Below are 15,288 nucleotides of genomic sequence, written 5' to 3'. Positions count from 1 at the left end.
TGATTGTTAGCTGGGGTGCTATCCTCAGATAATAGCATTGTTTGGTTTCGCCGTAAAGCATTTTTGAAATCTGACACGTTGGCTGGATTCACAACAAGTGTCGCTTTAATTTGGTATATTGAATRTGTGATTTCATGAAAGTWWAATTTTTATAGTAATTTATTTGAATTTGKCGCTCTGCATTTTCACTGGATGTTGGCCAGGTGGGACRCTAGCGTCCCACATATCCCAGAGAGGTTRAAGTGKGTCTTTTCAGTGGTTTAAATCCCCAAAGCCATCAGGAGACTTTCCTACTTCTCAGAATAACCTCTGACCCTATCTGTGACCCTGGTCTAAGTCTTTCATCACATCACACAAACCCCAAGTTCAGTGGGCTGGCAGGGAGGTGATGGAGGGCAAGCCCATGGGATGAAGTTGGGCTGAGTAGGTGGAGCAGACATGCCTTGCCCTGGGGGGGATGTGTCTGTGTGATGGGAGTGGCCATGAGATGGGCACGGGTTGGCAGTCATTGAGGACGCAGTGGCACGACCCACACACACACACACACACACACACACACACACACGCGCGGTGAGATGTGGGTGGGGTCTGAAGTCATCATAACCTGGCGTGTACATTTGAGATTATTTTTGGCGGAAGGTCCTTGATGGAGAGGTCCCCCGTCTCTCCCCCGCTGTTCCCTGCCCCGTGGTCGGTGCTCTCACAGCTGCTCTGGGGCGACTCTGGAGGGGGYTTGTACAGAACACTGGCCAGCAGGAAGAACATCGTGCCAAGAACCTGACGGAGGGAGGGACGGATGAAGAGAGAGAGAGAATAGAGAATAAGACATGCACTAGAATAGAATAGAATTCTCTCTCAGTTAAACAAACATTTGATATGGTCACGAGAATAAAGAAAGTCCTTGAACACAATCCTATAACAGAATGAAATAACAGTCATGTGGGCCTCGAGTTACCTTGTAGATGATGCCAGCGATCAGTGTATAGCGGCTCATGGCAGAGTTCTGGTAGAGGTAGCAGGAGCCCTGCTCTCCACACTGGTCCTGCCACAGCAGGCATGAGATGTCGATCACAGAGCCAAACGCTATCGGGCCTGGGATCCCACCTTTAGGAACAACATCACATTATTTACATTGTTTTTCAATTTAAACTTTATTTAACTAGGCAAGTCAGTTAAGAACAAATTCTTATTTACAACGACGGCCTACACCGGCCAAACCCTCCCCTAACCCGGACGACGCTGGGCCAATTGTGCGCCGGCCCATGGGACTCCCAATCACGGCCGGTTGTGATACAGCCTGGATTCAAACCAGGGTTTGTAGTGACGCCTCTAACACTGAAATGCAGTGTCTTAGACCCGTTGCGCCACTCGGGAGCTTGTTGTCGGGATTCTCAGGCTACAAGGACACATTTATCAAATCAAAGCAAATTCAACAAGAGAAATTAAATACCTAGACTTCTCACCACGATCCACTGGATTCCCAGTCCAAAGGACCTCTGGCTGTCTGGGACACACCTGTAGGGGTCGACAGAGAGCACTTCAGATTCACAGTTCACACACTGAGGATACTATCAGACATGGTTATAACAGAAATATACCACAGTTCACACATTAGAGGTTACTATCAGACATGGTTATAACAGAAATATACCACAGTTCACACACTAGAGGTTACTAAGACATGGTTAAACAGAACTATACAAGTTCAACACACTAGAGGTTTATACTCAGAAATGGTTATAACAGAAATATCCACTAGTCACACACTCTTCTTTGTCTGTCTGCTCGTACATCACTTCTGACCGAGGGTAGCAGTGGAGGGTTAGGTCCGTGGTATACCGGGCGTACCGTTGGACCTGAGGGTAGCAGATGAGGGTTAGGTCTGTACCACCTGAGGGATAGAAGCTGGGGTGAGTCTGTACCCACTGAGGGAAGCAGTGAGGGTTAGAGTCTGTACCCACGAGGGAGCAAGTGAGGGTTAGGTCTGTACCACCTGAGGGTAGCAGTGAGGGTAGAGTCTGTATCCACCTGAGGGTAGCAGTGAGGGTTTAGAGTCCTGTACCACCTGAGGGAAGCAGTGAGGGTTAGAAGTCTGTACAGCCTGAGGAAGCAGTGAGGGTTAGAGTCTGTAACCCACTCTGCGGGCTAGCAGTGAGGGTTAGGGTCTGTACCCACCTGAGGGTCAGCAGTGAGGGTTTTAAGCGTCTGTACCACCTGAGTAGCAGTGAGGTTATGAGTCTGTACCCCACCTGAAGGTAGCAGTGGAAGGCGGGGATACTAACAGGAAGGTGAAGAAAGATGACGATGAGAGGAAGTGAGGAAGGCTGGCATGGACTACAAGGAGCTGGTGCACTTCCCCATCCAGAGCCAGACCCTCCTGCCCGCGATGTTGACGTTCCCCACCACACAGCTGCAGCCGAGTAACACTGACAGGGGCACAAGAACAGAGGAGACAGAGTCAACATACACAGCTCTAGCCAGAGTACACCTGACCAGGGGCCCAGCCAGAGGAGACAGAGTCAACATAAACAGCTTGCAGCCCCGAGTACACCTGACCCAGGGGCACAGAAGGGAGACAGAAGTCAACATACACAGCTCTAGCAGAGTACACCTACCAGGGGCACAGACCCGAGGGAAGATAGAGTTCAACATACACGCTCTAGCCAGAAGTACACCTGACAGGGCACAGAACAAGGTGAGGAACAGAGTCAATACACAGCTCTAAGCCAGAGTACAACTGACGGGGCACCAGACAGAGGAGCCAGAGTCAACATACACAGCTCTAGCCAGAGTAAACCTGACCGGGGGCACCAGACAGAAGGGGACAAGAGTCAACATACACAGCTCTAGCCAGAGTACACTCTGGCCAGGGGCACACAGACAGAGGAGACAGATAACTCACAGCTCTAGCAGAGTACACCTGACCAGGGCCACAGCAGAGAGACAGAGTCAAACATACACAGTCTAAGCCAGAGTTACACCTGACCGGGGCACCAGACAGAGGAGACAGTGTCAACATACACAGCTCTAGGCCAGAGTACACCTGACCGGGGGCACCAACGAGGAGACAGAGTCGATCATACTACAGCTATGCTAGCTCAGTACACCTGACCAGGGGCACCATGACAGAGCGAGGACAGAGTTCAACATACACAGCGTCTAGCCAGATGTACACCTGCTGGGGACAGACAGAGGAGACAGAAGTCATAATACACAGCTTAGCGCCGTACTGTCACCAACAGAGGACAGGACAACAGAAGAGCATTCAGACTAAAGGGGACAGTCAGACGAGGACAGTCAGGACAGAGAGAGGACCACGCAGACCAGAGAGGCACAGCAGACAGAACGGCCAGCAACAGAAGGGCCAGTCAAACAGAAGGGCCAGTCAGACAGAAGGGACAGTCAGACGAAGGGGAGCAGAGGACGCAAACATCAGACAGAAGGACGTACCAGAGGCAGTGCAGACAGAAGGGATCAGTCAGGACAGAAAGGGCAGTCAGACAAGGGCTGTAGGGGAGATGACATCGAGACGTATGTGGCAGGGTCTACAGTCAATCACGGATTACAAAAAGAAAACCAGCCACGTCACAGACACCGACGTCACACTTCCAGACAAACTAAATACCTTCTTTGTTCGCTTTGAGGATAATACAGTGCCACCGCCACGGCCCGCCACCAAGGACTGTGGGCTCTCCTTCTCTGTTGGCGGCGTGAGTAAGACGTTTAAACGTGTTAACCCTCGCAAGGATGCCGGCCCAGACGGCATCCCTAGCCGCGTCCTCAGAGCATGCACAGACCAGCTGGCTTGTGTGTTGAAGGTAGGCTTTGAAATACATCCACAGGTACACCTCCAAACCTCCAATGTCAATTATCCTATCAGACGCTTCTAAAGCCATCATTTTCTGKAATTTTCTAAGCTGTTTAAAGGCACAGTCAACTTAGTGTACATAAACTTCTGACCCACTGGAATTGTGATACAGTGAATTATAAGTGAAATAATCTGTCTGTAAACAATTGTTGGAAAAATTACTTGTTCCATGCACAAAGTAGATGTCCTAACCGACTTGCCAAAACTATAATTTGTTAACAAAACATTTGTGGAGTGGTTGAAAAACAAGTTTTAAATGACTCCAAGTTAACTTCCGACTTCAACTGTATGTAAGAATGCTGTTCACTAACTATAACTCAGCATTCAACACCATAGTTCCCTCCAAGCTCATCATCAACCTCGGGGCCTGGGGTCTGAACCCCGCCCTGTGCAACTGGGTCCTGGACTTCCTGACGGGCCGCCCCCAGGTGGTGAAGGTAGGAAACAACACCTCCGCTAATCCTCAACACCGGGGCCCCACAAGGATGCATGCTCAGCCCCCTCCTGTACTCTCTGTTCACCCATGACTGCGTGGTCATGCACGCCTCCAACTCAATCATCAAGTTTGCAGACGACACAACAGTAGTAGGCCTGATAACCAACAATGACGAGACAGCCTACAGGGAGGAGGTGAGGGCACTCGGAGTGTGGTGTCAGGAAAACAACCTCTCACTCAACGTCAACAAAACAAAGGAGCTGATTGTGGACTTCAGGAAACAGCAGAGGGAGCACCCCCCTATCCACATCGAAGGGACAGCAGTGGAGAAGGTGGAAAGTTTTAAGTTCCTCGGCATGCACATCATGGATAAACTGAAATGGTCCACCCACACAGACAGCGTGGTGAAGAAGGCGCAGCAGCGCATCAAAGCAGGGACCGAGAGACTGAAAAACAGCTTCTATCTCAAGGCCATCAGACTGTTAAACAGCCACCACGAGCACAGAGAGGCTGCTGCCAACATACAGACGTGAAATCATTGGCCACTTTAATAAATGGATTACTAGTCACTTTAATAATGTAACTTTAATAATGTAACTTTAATAATGTAACTTTAATAATGTAACTTTAATAATGTTTAGATATCTTGCATTACATTATGTTAACATATCTTGCATCTCATATGTATATACTGTATTTTATACCATCTATTGCATCTTGCCTTGCTCTGTCATTACTCATCCATATATTTATATGTACAGTATATATTCTTATTCCATTCCTTACTTAGATCTGTGTGTATTAGRTAGTTGTTGTGGARTTGTTAGATCACTTGTTAGATATTACTGCACTGTCAGAACTAGAAGYASAAGCATTTCGCTACACTCGCAATAACATCTGCTAACCATGTGTATGTGACCAATACAATTTGATTTGATTTGACAGAAGGGACAGYCAGACAGAAGGGACAGTCAGAACAAAAAAGGGGGAACAAGTCAGACAGAAGCAGTCGAAAGAAGGACGTCAGACAGAAGGGAACATTCAGAACAGAAGGGGCAATCAGACAGAAAAGGACAGCCAGGGGACAGAAGGGCAGTCAGGAACATTAAGGACAGGTCAGCAGAAGGGACAATCATGGGACAGATAGGGGGACAAAGTCAGACAGGAGGCAGGCGCAATCCAGACACAGAAGGACAGCCAGACGAAGGGCAAGTGGTCAGACAGAAGTGGCAGGTCGATCAAATGCAGTCAGACAGAAGGGGCAGTCAGACAGAAGGACAGTCAGAACAGAAAGGGACAGCGTCAGACAGGAAGGGGACAGTCAACAGAGGGACAGCAGACAGAAGGGACCAGTCAGACAAGAGCAGAAGAGGGCAGCAGACAGAAGGGCACAGCAGAAGCAGGGCCAGCCAACAGAAGGCGCAGGCAGACAGGGGGCCAGAGACAGAAGGGAAGCCAGACAGCAAGGACAGGTCAGACAGAAGGGACAGCCGCGACGGAACGACGAGAGGAACAGTCAGACAGAGGGACAGTCAGACAAGATGTGAACATGTACCTGACAGACGAATCCGTGTTTATTTCATTAACTCATTGAACTAATTTAAGTGAGAATCTTTGCTGAACAGTTGGATTTGGACCTGTCTACCTGTGGAGACCTTTGTGTTTGATTTGTGCCTAGCGGCCTGCATGCAAGGGGGTAATACATCAACCGTCGGCCCCTCACAAGACTGGGGTTATATAGAGCCTCAGTAAACAGTGACAGTCGCAATTACAGCCCACCATCAGGTTGTCCCCCAACCAAAGCTAGACAAGAGAAGAGGGAGAGAGAGAGAGAGGAGAGAGAGGAGCGAATGGAGAGCGGGAGAGAGAGTAGGCGGGGGAAGGGTGAGAGAAGAGGAGAGAGGGAAGGGAGAGGCGAGAGAGAGGAGAGGAGGATTAAGACCAGGAGACGATCATCTTGAGACGAGGAGACATGAGAGAGGTTGGGCTCGAAGATGGGATGAAGAGAGGGGAGTGGAAGTTGGAAGGAGAGGACGACGTAGCGGTGACTGCGCAATGACTATTTGCTATCTTAGAGAGAATGAGACCAGACGAGAGAGAGAGGCGGAGACAGCGCGGATAATGAGCGAGAGCGGAAAGTAAGAGGCGAGAAGCGGGCCGAGCGAAGTGAACTAGACGGGGACGGAGAAAAGGGGAACAGAAGGAAGCGGAGAAGGAGACGGAAAGACGAGCAGAGAAGAGATGAGAGGGAGAGAAGGGAGAAAAGCACGAGAAGAGAGAGGAGAGAAGGAGAAGACAGAGGAGAGAGAGGAGACGGAGAGAGCGAGAAAGAACGAGAGAGAGAGGAGATAGATGAGAAAGACGAGAGAGAGGGAGAGAGAAAGCGAGAGAGGAGAGAGAGAGAGAGAGAGAGAGAGAGAGAGAGAGAGAGAGAGAGAGAGAGAATTGAAAGGTTGTTTTCTTTGACGTCCATGATCATTATCTTTCTCTGTATACAGTAGTATAGTTATAGCTGGTCAGCAAAAGGGGCGGCAACAATCCGTGTAAACGACGGATGAATGGATGAAGAATGTCAGGAAAATAAAATAACTGTCATAAACGTAAAAAAAGAAAAAATCTGTGATAACATGGACTTTTAACAACGTGATTAAACTTTGTTGCCCCTTGCTGAAACAAGCAAAGTGTTGTAGCAAACGATGAATAGAGTGGGATAGGAACCTCTGACCGGGCAACTTGATTGGTTGGGTACTCATGGGTACACTCATAATGGCTGCCTGGTATTGTGATGCAATCATTTCCATGGTAATGTAGAATGTTCATTCAAATGATGTTAACTGATGTGGCTCATCTATTTTGTAATATCAGTGGAGTTAAATCAACAAATCACAGCACATATCGATGGGTACACTTCCTGATTTTACTCTAGGTTCAAAATATACAGGTTAAGACAACAGGATTCTAATATCCCATGACTCCTTGCGCCACTATTCAACAAGGGACCAGCTTCTGCATTTGAAATGACTGGGAGTGAATGGTAGCAGCACAGATAGTTCACCAAAGTGAAAAATAAACACAATCATATTGAATTTCAGCTAACTACTCTGTGAACACATAACTGCTTTACTGTCATTTTATTCATTTAGACGTTTAAAAAATAATTTACAGCCACTTTATTTGTCGATTTCTCGACCGCTGGTCATGTTTTCACTGCTAAGTCTGTAGAATCCAGCAACAGTGCTKGATTCCCATGAACGGGTTAATTTTCTAACCCTTCCGCATGGATTTATTAAGTCGTCTTAACCTTCCCATCTTCAACTTCACTTTTACTTCTAGCTTTGCTCCTATTGGTACACACARGGAGAGACTATACAGACATGCCTGATGCCCAAATTGAGATTCTGACTACAGTGAGTACAGCTATGACTGGAAGATTCTTTTATGTAACAGGTTAAGAGAATTTACGCAGCTGTGAGGCTCAACGCTAGTGGACGAGAAGCAGGTAGATCATTGAATGAGCAACGGACATGGAACAGGACAGGACAAGCGTCTGGACAGGGGGAAAATAACGACATCAATGCAGACACAGAGAACAAACGGGGGAGCAGACAGTTATAGACGGGGCAATCAACAAAGGGAAGGAGTCCAGGTGAGTCCAATGAGCGTTGCTGCGCGTAATGATGGTAACAGGTGTGTGTAATGAAGGGCAGCCTGGCACCCTCGAGCGCCAGAGAGGGAGAGCGGGAGCAGGCGTGACAGCAGAAGGTTAGGATAATTAACATGGCAGGTGAGAAGACTTAGGTTAAGGTTAGGAAAAGGGTTAGGGTTAGCTAAAATGCTCTCCTAAACTGCTACGAAAAGTCACAGCTGTACACCTTCTAGCCACATCATTAACTTGAATGGGGACGCCCAATCTATTCATTCTATTTATATGGCACACATGCAGTCAGGAACAGAGGAAAGGAGAAAATGTGCATACAAAAATAGAGCATGCCAAAGCTGTCATCGAGGCAAAGGGTGGCTACTTTGAAGAATCTCAAATATATTTTGATTTGTTTAACACTTTTTTGGTTACTACATGATTCCATATGTGTTATTTCATAGTTTTGATRTCTTCACTGTTATTCTACAATGTATAAAATAGTCAAAATAAAGAAAAACCCTTGAATGAGTAGGTGTGTCCAAACTTTTGACTGGTACWGTATATATGTAATTAGAATTTTYTTTGYGCAATATTTTTTWAATGTAACCTTTATTTAACTAGGCAAGTCCGTTAAGAACACATTTTTATTTACAATGAGGGAACAGTGGGTTAACTGCCTTGTTCACGGGCAGAAAGACACATTTTCACCTTGTCAGCCCAGGGATTCAATCCTGCAATCTTTTGGTTACTAGCCCAACGGTCTAACCACTACGCTATCTGTCGTCCCAAAGGTTATTACGGAGACCGTGGCCATTTGGATGGCCAATTACCCCTCATGCACAAGTCCATAACTGTCTCAACCCTACCAGTCTGTTTAGCTAACATTCCACTTCTTCGTACTCAAAATAATGATTATACTGTTTAATAGGTACTGTTTAAATAATGTGAAATATTCCACCGGGCCTGGTCTGGGCTTACCTGTTGCGGACTGGCTCATAGTACTGTTCATTGTACTGATGGCCCGGTGGCAGGTTGCTGCGGTAGGGCGAAGTCACCCCGGCCATGGGGATGTTGGGACAGTGGATGAGGAAGATGAAGATGGCAAGAAGACTGATGATGGCACACACCATGCAGAACCTAATGATGCCACGGCAACGGAGGTTCAGCTTCTTCACGATGTAGCCGCCCAGGAAAGTGCCCCCCCCACCCGCGGGTACCACCATGTAGCCTGGTGGGAGGAGAGGGAAGGTTAGTACCATGTAGCCTGGTGGGAGGAGAGGGAAGGTTAGTACCATGTAGCCTGGTGGGAGGAGAGGGAAGGTTAGTACCATGGTGCATGGTAGGGGAGGAGAGGGAAGGTTACGTACCAATGTAGCCTGGTGGAAGGAGAGGGAAGGTTAAGTAACCAATGGTAGGCCTGGTGGGGGAGAGGGAAGGTTAGTACGCATGAAGCCTGGTGGGAGAGAGGGACGGTTAATACCATGTAGGGCCTGGTGGGGAGGAGAGGTTAATACCATGTGTATGTGAGGGATGAGGAGGGATAAGGGATGGAGGTTAGCACTAGTTAATGTAGGAACCTGTGACTAAGGGTATAAGGATGGAGGGGAGTATAACTAGTTTCAATGGTAGGACTGTGACTAAGGGAAATAAGGATGGAGGTAATAACTAGTTAAATGGTAAGGACTGGGGTGATCTAGGGATTAAGGATGGAGGTAATAACTAGTGTAAATGGTAAGGACTGTGACTAAGGATACGATGGAGGTAATAACTAGTTAAAAAATGGTAGGACTTGAACTAAGGGATAAGGATGGAGGTATAACTAGTTAAATGAGTAGGGTACTGTGACTAAGGGATAAAGGATGGGAGGTATAACTAGTTATAATGGTAGACCCTGGGTGACTAAGGGATAAGGATGGAGGTATAACTAGTTAATATTGGTAGGGGACTGTGACCTAAGGATAGGATGGAAGCGTAAATAACTAGTTTAAAATGGTAAGGACCTGGACTAAGGGGATAAGGATGGAGGTAATAACTAGTTACAAATGGTAGGACCTGGTGACTAAAGGGATAAGGATGGAGGTATATAGTTTAAATGGTAGAAGGGACTGTGACTAAGGGATAGGAATGGAGTATATACTAGTTTTAAATGGTAGTGTATCTGGGGTGACTTAAGGGATACGGAATGGAGGTATAATACTAGTTAAATGGTAGGAACTGTGACTAAGGGGATTAAGGAATGGAGGTATGAACTTAGTTTAAATGGGTAGGGACTGTGACTAAAGGGATAAGGAATGGAGGGTATAGATAGTTAAATGGTAGGAGCACTGTGACTCAAGGGATAAGAACTGGAGGTATAACTAGTTAAATGGTAGGACTGTGACTAAGGGATAAGGATGGAGGTATAACTAGTTAAATGGTAGGACTGTGACTAAGGGTTCTTCACATATCCCCTGTATGATACAGATCCTGGAGCGTTCGGTACCCTGCTCCGCTCTCCAAAGCATGTGTGAAACGCAAACTAATCCAGGCTGAAACAAATCCTGGACCTGTGCGAGTAGCGGGCCCAAGATCCAGAGCACAACGTATCGTGATGTGGCAGAGCCCCACGTATGGTGACAGAGCACCACGTATGGTGACGTGACAGAGCACCACATATCGTGACGTGGCAGAGCACCACATATCGTGGCAGAGCACCACGTATCGTGACAGAGCACCACATATCGTGGCAGAGCACCACATATCGTGGCAGAGCACCACATATCGTGGCAGAGCACCACATATCGTGACAGAGCACCACATATCGTGGCAGAGCACCACATATCGTGACAGAGCACCACGTATGGTGACGTGGCAGCGCGAGTCCCATTGTAAACAAGCCTGCTAACGTCATGTAGAATGTGTCTCACATCTTGAAGTGGTTATTTCCAGCAAAAATGATTCAGTAGAATTCTGACAAACGCTCCAGGAAACCGAATCAGAGAATGTCATACGTGAAAACACCTCATAAGAGGTGGGGTTTCAGATATGTCACATGCAGGTAGGTGACCAATAGTTCTTTATTTATGGATAGAATTACAAATATAATCCCTGTTAATACAATATGATCTCTGTGGGCCTAACAGTAAAGATCTATCATTTAACTTTTAAAATATATGACCTTTTAATGTGTCATAAACACAACCATTCAGGTTGTTTTCATCTGATTGTCAAACAATCACTTCAATAGGCTCCTATAAGACTGACTACCCACGCGTGGACATGGACTCTGAAGTCCTTCCTGCATCCAGACAGAGCACTGTACACCCGCCATGTGATGGATGGAAAGAGTCATCTGTAACAAAGCACCAACGGGGCTAATGAAAAGGCCTACACTTGTAACCTGAATTGATGCGTCCACAGCTGTCGGTGCCCCTCTGCCTTCACAAAATGTCACTTTTATCACTGAACCACACCACAGTTTAAGTCAATAAATAAAGAGGTAATCGACAGACATGCGCTAATGATAAATACTAGTGTAACAGCCTGCCGTGTCCTTGGCATCCTTGTATGAATTATTGTGATAGGCTGATGTCAACAGGTACGGCATACAGCAACTATTTACTTTGCCGGTGCATGCAGGGGGTGAAAGTAAGTCGGTAAGGTCCGGTACGGAGTACCAGCGGTAAGCGGTAAGGAGTACCAGTTAAACATGTGCCCATCACAATAATGAATACAAAGATGCCAAGGAAACGACAGGCTATTACAGCCTGTAATGTTTATGTGGGGTGGAGGTAGGGTTCTGACGCTCTCTCACCAAACCAGGTGGCTGCCTCAGACGCACTCAGGCTGAACTGAGACTCGAGGAACTTGGGGCCGAAGGTGGACATGCCAGCGATGAGGGTGGCCTCTGTGGCCCCCGCCAGACACAGGAAGAGGAAGGGAGGGTTCTTCAGCAGGAGCAACACTGACCTAGAGAGAGAGAGAGAAGGGAGAGAAAGAGAAAGAGGGAGTGAGGGAGAGGGAGAGAGTGAGGGAGAAAGAGTGAAGGGAGAGTGAAAGAGAGGGGAGAGTGAAAGAGAGAGAGAATGTGAAAGAGAGATAGAAAGAAGGGAGAGTGAAAGAGAGAGAGAGATAGTGAAAGAGAGAGAGAGAGAAGGGAGGGTGACTCCTCTCTCTCTCTCTCTATCTCTCTCTCTCTCTCCTCTCTCTCTCTCTCTCTCTCCTCCACTCCTCTCTCCCTCTCTCTCTCCCCTCTCTCGCCCTCCTCTTCTCTCTCTCTCTTCTCCGCTCTCTCTCTCTCGTTCACGCCCACTCTTCTTTCCTCCCCCCTGTAGAACTCGAGAGGTGAAAGAAAGAGAGAGAGAAGAGTAAAGAATAGAGAAGGTAGAGAAAGGAAAATGAAGAAAGAGATACGAATAAGACATTAGAGGATAAGAGAGTAGAGAAAAAGAGAGAATAGAGAGAGAGAGAGCACGACGAGAGAGAAAGAAAAGAATGTAAGTGAAAGAAAGAATAACAAAGTAGTAAAAGAGAGAAGAAGCGAATAATGAGAGAGATCAGAGAAAGGGAGATTGAAGAGAGAACAGAGAGGAGAAAAGAAGATCAGAGAGGATGATTAATTCCTTAGTGATCTTCAGTGTTAATAAGTAAGCCTAACACATAGACCTGCCCGTATCCATCATCGTCAGATGCTGAATCCATCAATCACTTTCCCTTTAAATATACTGTATTGAATACACTTAGAAAAAAAAACCTATTCTATAACCAAAATAGATATTTGGCTTCCCCCACAGGAAAAACCTTCTAGAAGAACCCTCTTGGTTCAATGGTAGAAACACTGGTTTCCATGTAAGAATCACCTGCTCTGCACAGAGGGGTCTATACGTGAAACAAAAAGGTTGCCTGGAACAAAAAAAGTGGGTTCCGTTAGTGTAAGCCACAGTAACCCTTTGTAACAAATGTTTCAATAAGTAATGCTGATTCGACAGTCTAGTCACCCCTACTCCGAGATATTACTATCATGTATAATACACAAATGCAATCTTTGTCCTGTTCCCTCTCCTATCAATCCTCTGTGTGCCATGGAGAATCTAGTTCGCTTTCTGACCGGCTATAATGACCGCATAGTAAACGTTCCCAGTGGCACTTCATGTAGGATACACATTCACGTTAAAGACCCGTAATTCACTCTGCCTGCATAAGAGCTCGCGACTATTATGCGCGCTGACCATTAGTCCGATTCATATTGCCTCACATTCAGTTGACATCAGAAACTATGCCTTTAATTACAGTATATTATAAGTTGACAACTCTCTCTCCGTACAAATTTCTTCAACAGCGACATGTCAACAGTTTACAAGTGCTGCAACATTGGGAAAAACGATTGGACTTAGCGACTTGACATCCGAACATCTGGGGTTTTGTGAACTACGTTCTTCAAGCGTTGATTGACATGTAATGGTCCAATAGTATGGAGAAAGAGAAAAAACGTGACCCCTCCGATGCCTGACGGTATAATTGTATAATGTCAACGAACGACACACCCATTAAGCAACTCATTTCTTGCGTCAAGCCCTCCACCAGTGTCATTCGCTCACCAGTTAATAAAACATATAAATGAACGGGGATCCAGACACCTAAGCGGATACCAGTCATGGTGGGCTCATCAGCAAACGATACAGACTCTCAAAAACCGTGTACCTTCGAAGACACTTACCCTCACAAAATAACTCGAAGCATATCGACACGATAACCGCAAAGTAACTTAATAACACAAGATTTAAGCTATATTAAATACAGTTGAGAGTAAAGGTCGGACAGATTCGGGGGAAAAAAGACAAATTCCCACACGAATGATTCGGCCCCTCCACACGCAAGGGGTCGCTGCCCACCGCCAGTGTGAAATACCCACGAGCGCATGGCCGTCGCATCATCAGAACGGGCAGGCTGAAGGGCGCGCATGGATTGGTGAAAAGAAACTGCTTGGCTACACGGAGGAGAGATTACAGGGCAGGAAGATTACGGTAGGCGGTAGAGCCCATACAAGTCTAATTTACTTTAATCCAAGCGGGACAAACGATAGCCTGGCCTCTGAGCTAAGGAGGGCACCACTTAACCGAGGCATTGCTGTCACGAGATCGCCCAAACGGATTGTTAGGCACGGCGCCTGCGCCATTCTGGTGCAGCGTGCCTCAGACACACGCAGACACTACGGCGGAGACCGGACAGAAACGGGAAAAAAATACCGAAATGAGGGGAGGCAAATCCAGCGATGTGGGGGAGGCGGGGTGATGTCAGGACAGAAGTGTAGAACTCGAGGAGTCGGGGACCCAGAGGCCCGGTTTAACCACGCGCGCATCTCCGCCAGAACCAACCACCACCCACCCACAGAGGTCCCGGGAGCACCGGCCGACACCCACAGGAAGTGCACAGAGAAGACGATACCCGAACAGACAAAAAGTAATTAGGACCATAAGCAGGTCCGAAGCGCGGGTACGAGAAAGAGAGAAATACCCACGCCCCAAAGACACCCAGATGAGTTGAGAAGCGAAGAAGACCACTTAGGTAGTGTGAGAGAAGCCGGAGAGAATCTACCACGAAAATGGTTGACTATCCTACGAAGCTGGAAAAGGGCCCACGAGAGAAGAGGAGAGCTGGAAAGGCCACGAGTGGGAACTGTAGTATCCGGAAGACACAGGACCACGAGGCGTGGAAGAAGGTACCGGTAAGAAACCACCCTAGAGAGGAAGAGCCGAGTAGCGCAAGAAGCCCGAAGAGGGGATGAAGACAAGAGAGCTGTAGACCAACCAGAGGGAAATTGGTAGAATGCCGAAGAAAATCGCGCACCCGACCCAACATTAATGTAGACCCTGGGAGAATGGACGAGAATAGGAGCACGAGCGGCAATAGTAGCCGACAAAGTGAAGGAAGCGGATAAAGCCGCAGAGAGCGGAGTTTCATCTGGAGAGCGATAAGAAAGCTCTGAGAAAAGAGTAGCACCAAGACGAGCTTAGAGGGCACGCATCATCGACACCACGACAACGAACTGGAGATTAGTAACGAGAGTACACCAGCCGCATGGCGTGAACCCAGTCCAGAGTGCAGTGCACTAAGTTGAACCGGTAAGAGGAGATTTGTGGATGAGCCAGCGTTAGAAAAGAACACCTCTAAGAGAGTTGCCGTAACTTAACACGCACTTCAATCCCTCTGAATTGGCGCACTGCCAAGACTACACATATGCCCTGGAGAGACCACGGAGCGTGAGAGCAATAGCATAGGACGCAACTAGACACACGACCGATCCCAGCGCTCCGATGACTAATCAGCACAAGCAGAAGTACGGAGACGCAGGATACCCTGGACCGG

General features: G+C 47.4%; 1 protein-coding gene across 1 annotated transcript in view; it reads right to left on the bottom strand.

Moving 5' to 3' along the window:
* Window positions 1-6: 6 nt before the first annotated feature.
* The window catches only part of LOC112071804 (solute carrier organic anion transporter family member 4A1-like), a 31,398-nt gene continuing 16,116 nt past the window's right edge, over window positions 7-15,288 (bottom strand). The window contains exons 6-11 of the mRNA XM_070439517.1: window positions 11,738-11,892; window positions 8,923-9,172; window positions 2,250-2,426; window positions 1,451-1,515; window positions 956-1,104; window positions 7-777 (exon numbers count right to left, since the gene is read on the bottom strand). Of these exons, the coding sequence (XP_070295618.1) occupies window positions 598-777; window positions 956-1,104; window positions 1,451-1,515; window positions 2,250-2,426; window positions 8,923-9,172; window positions 11,738-11,892 (976 nt within the window). The 3' untranslated portion in view covers window positions 7-597. The remainder of the gene's footprint in view (window positions 778-955; window positions 1,105-1,450; window positions 1,516-2,249; window positions 2,427-8,922; window positions 9,173-11,737; window positions 11,893-15,288) is intronic.

The sequence above is a fragment of the Salvelinus sp. IW2-2015 genome, unplaced genomic scaffold, assembly GCF_002910315.2.
Source record: "Salvelinus sp. IW2-2015 unplaced genomic scaffold, ASM291031v2 Un_scaffold1726, whole genome shotgun sequence".
In the NCBI taxonomy this organism is placed as follows: Eukaryota; Metazoa; Chordata; class Actinopteri; order Salmoniformes; family Salmonidae; genus Salvelinus; species Salvelinus sp. IW2-2015.
The sequence above is the reverse complement of the archived record's forward strand: the minus strand, read 5'-3'. Positions and strand labels throughout refer to the sequence as shown.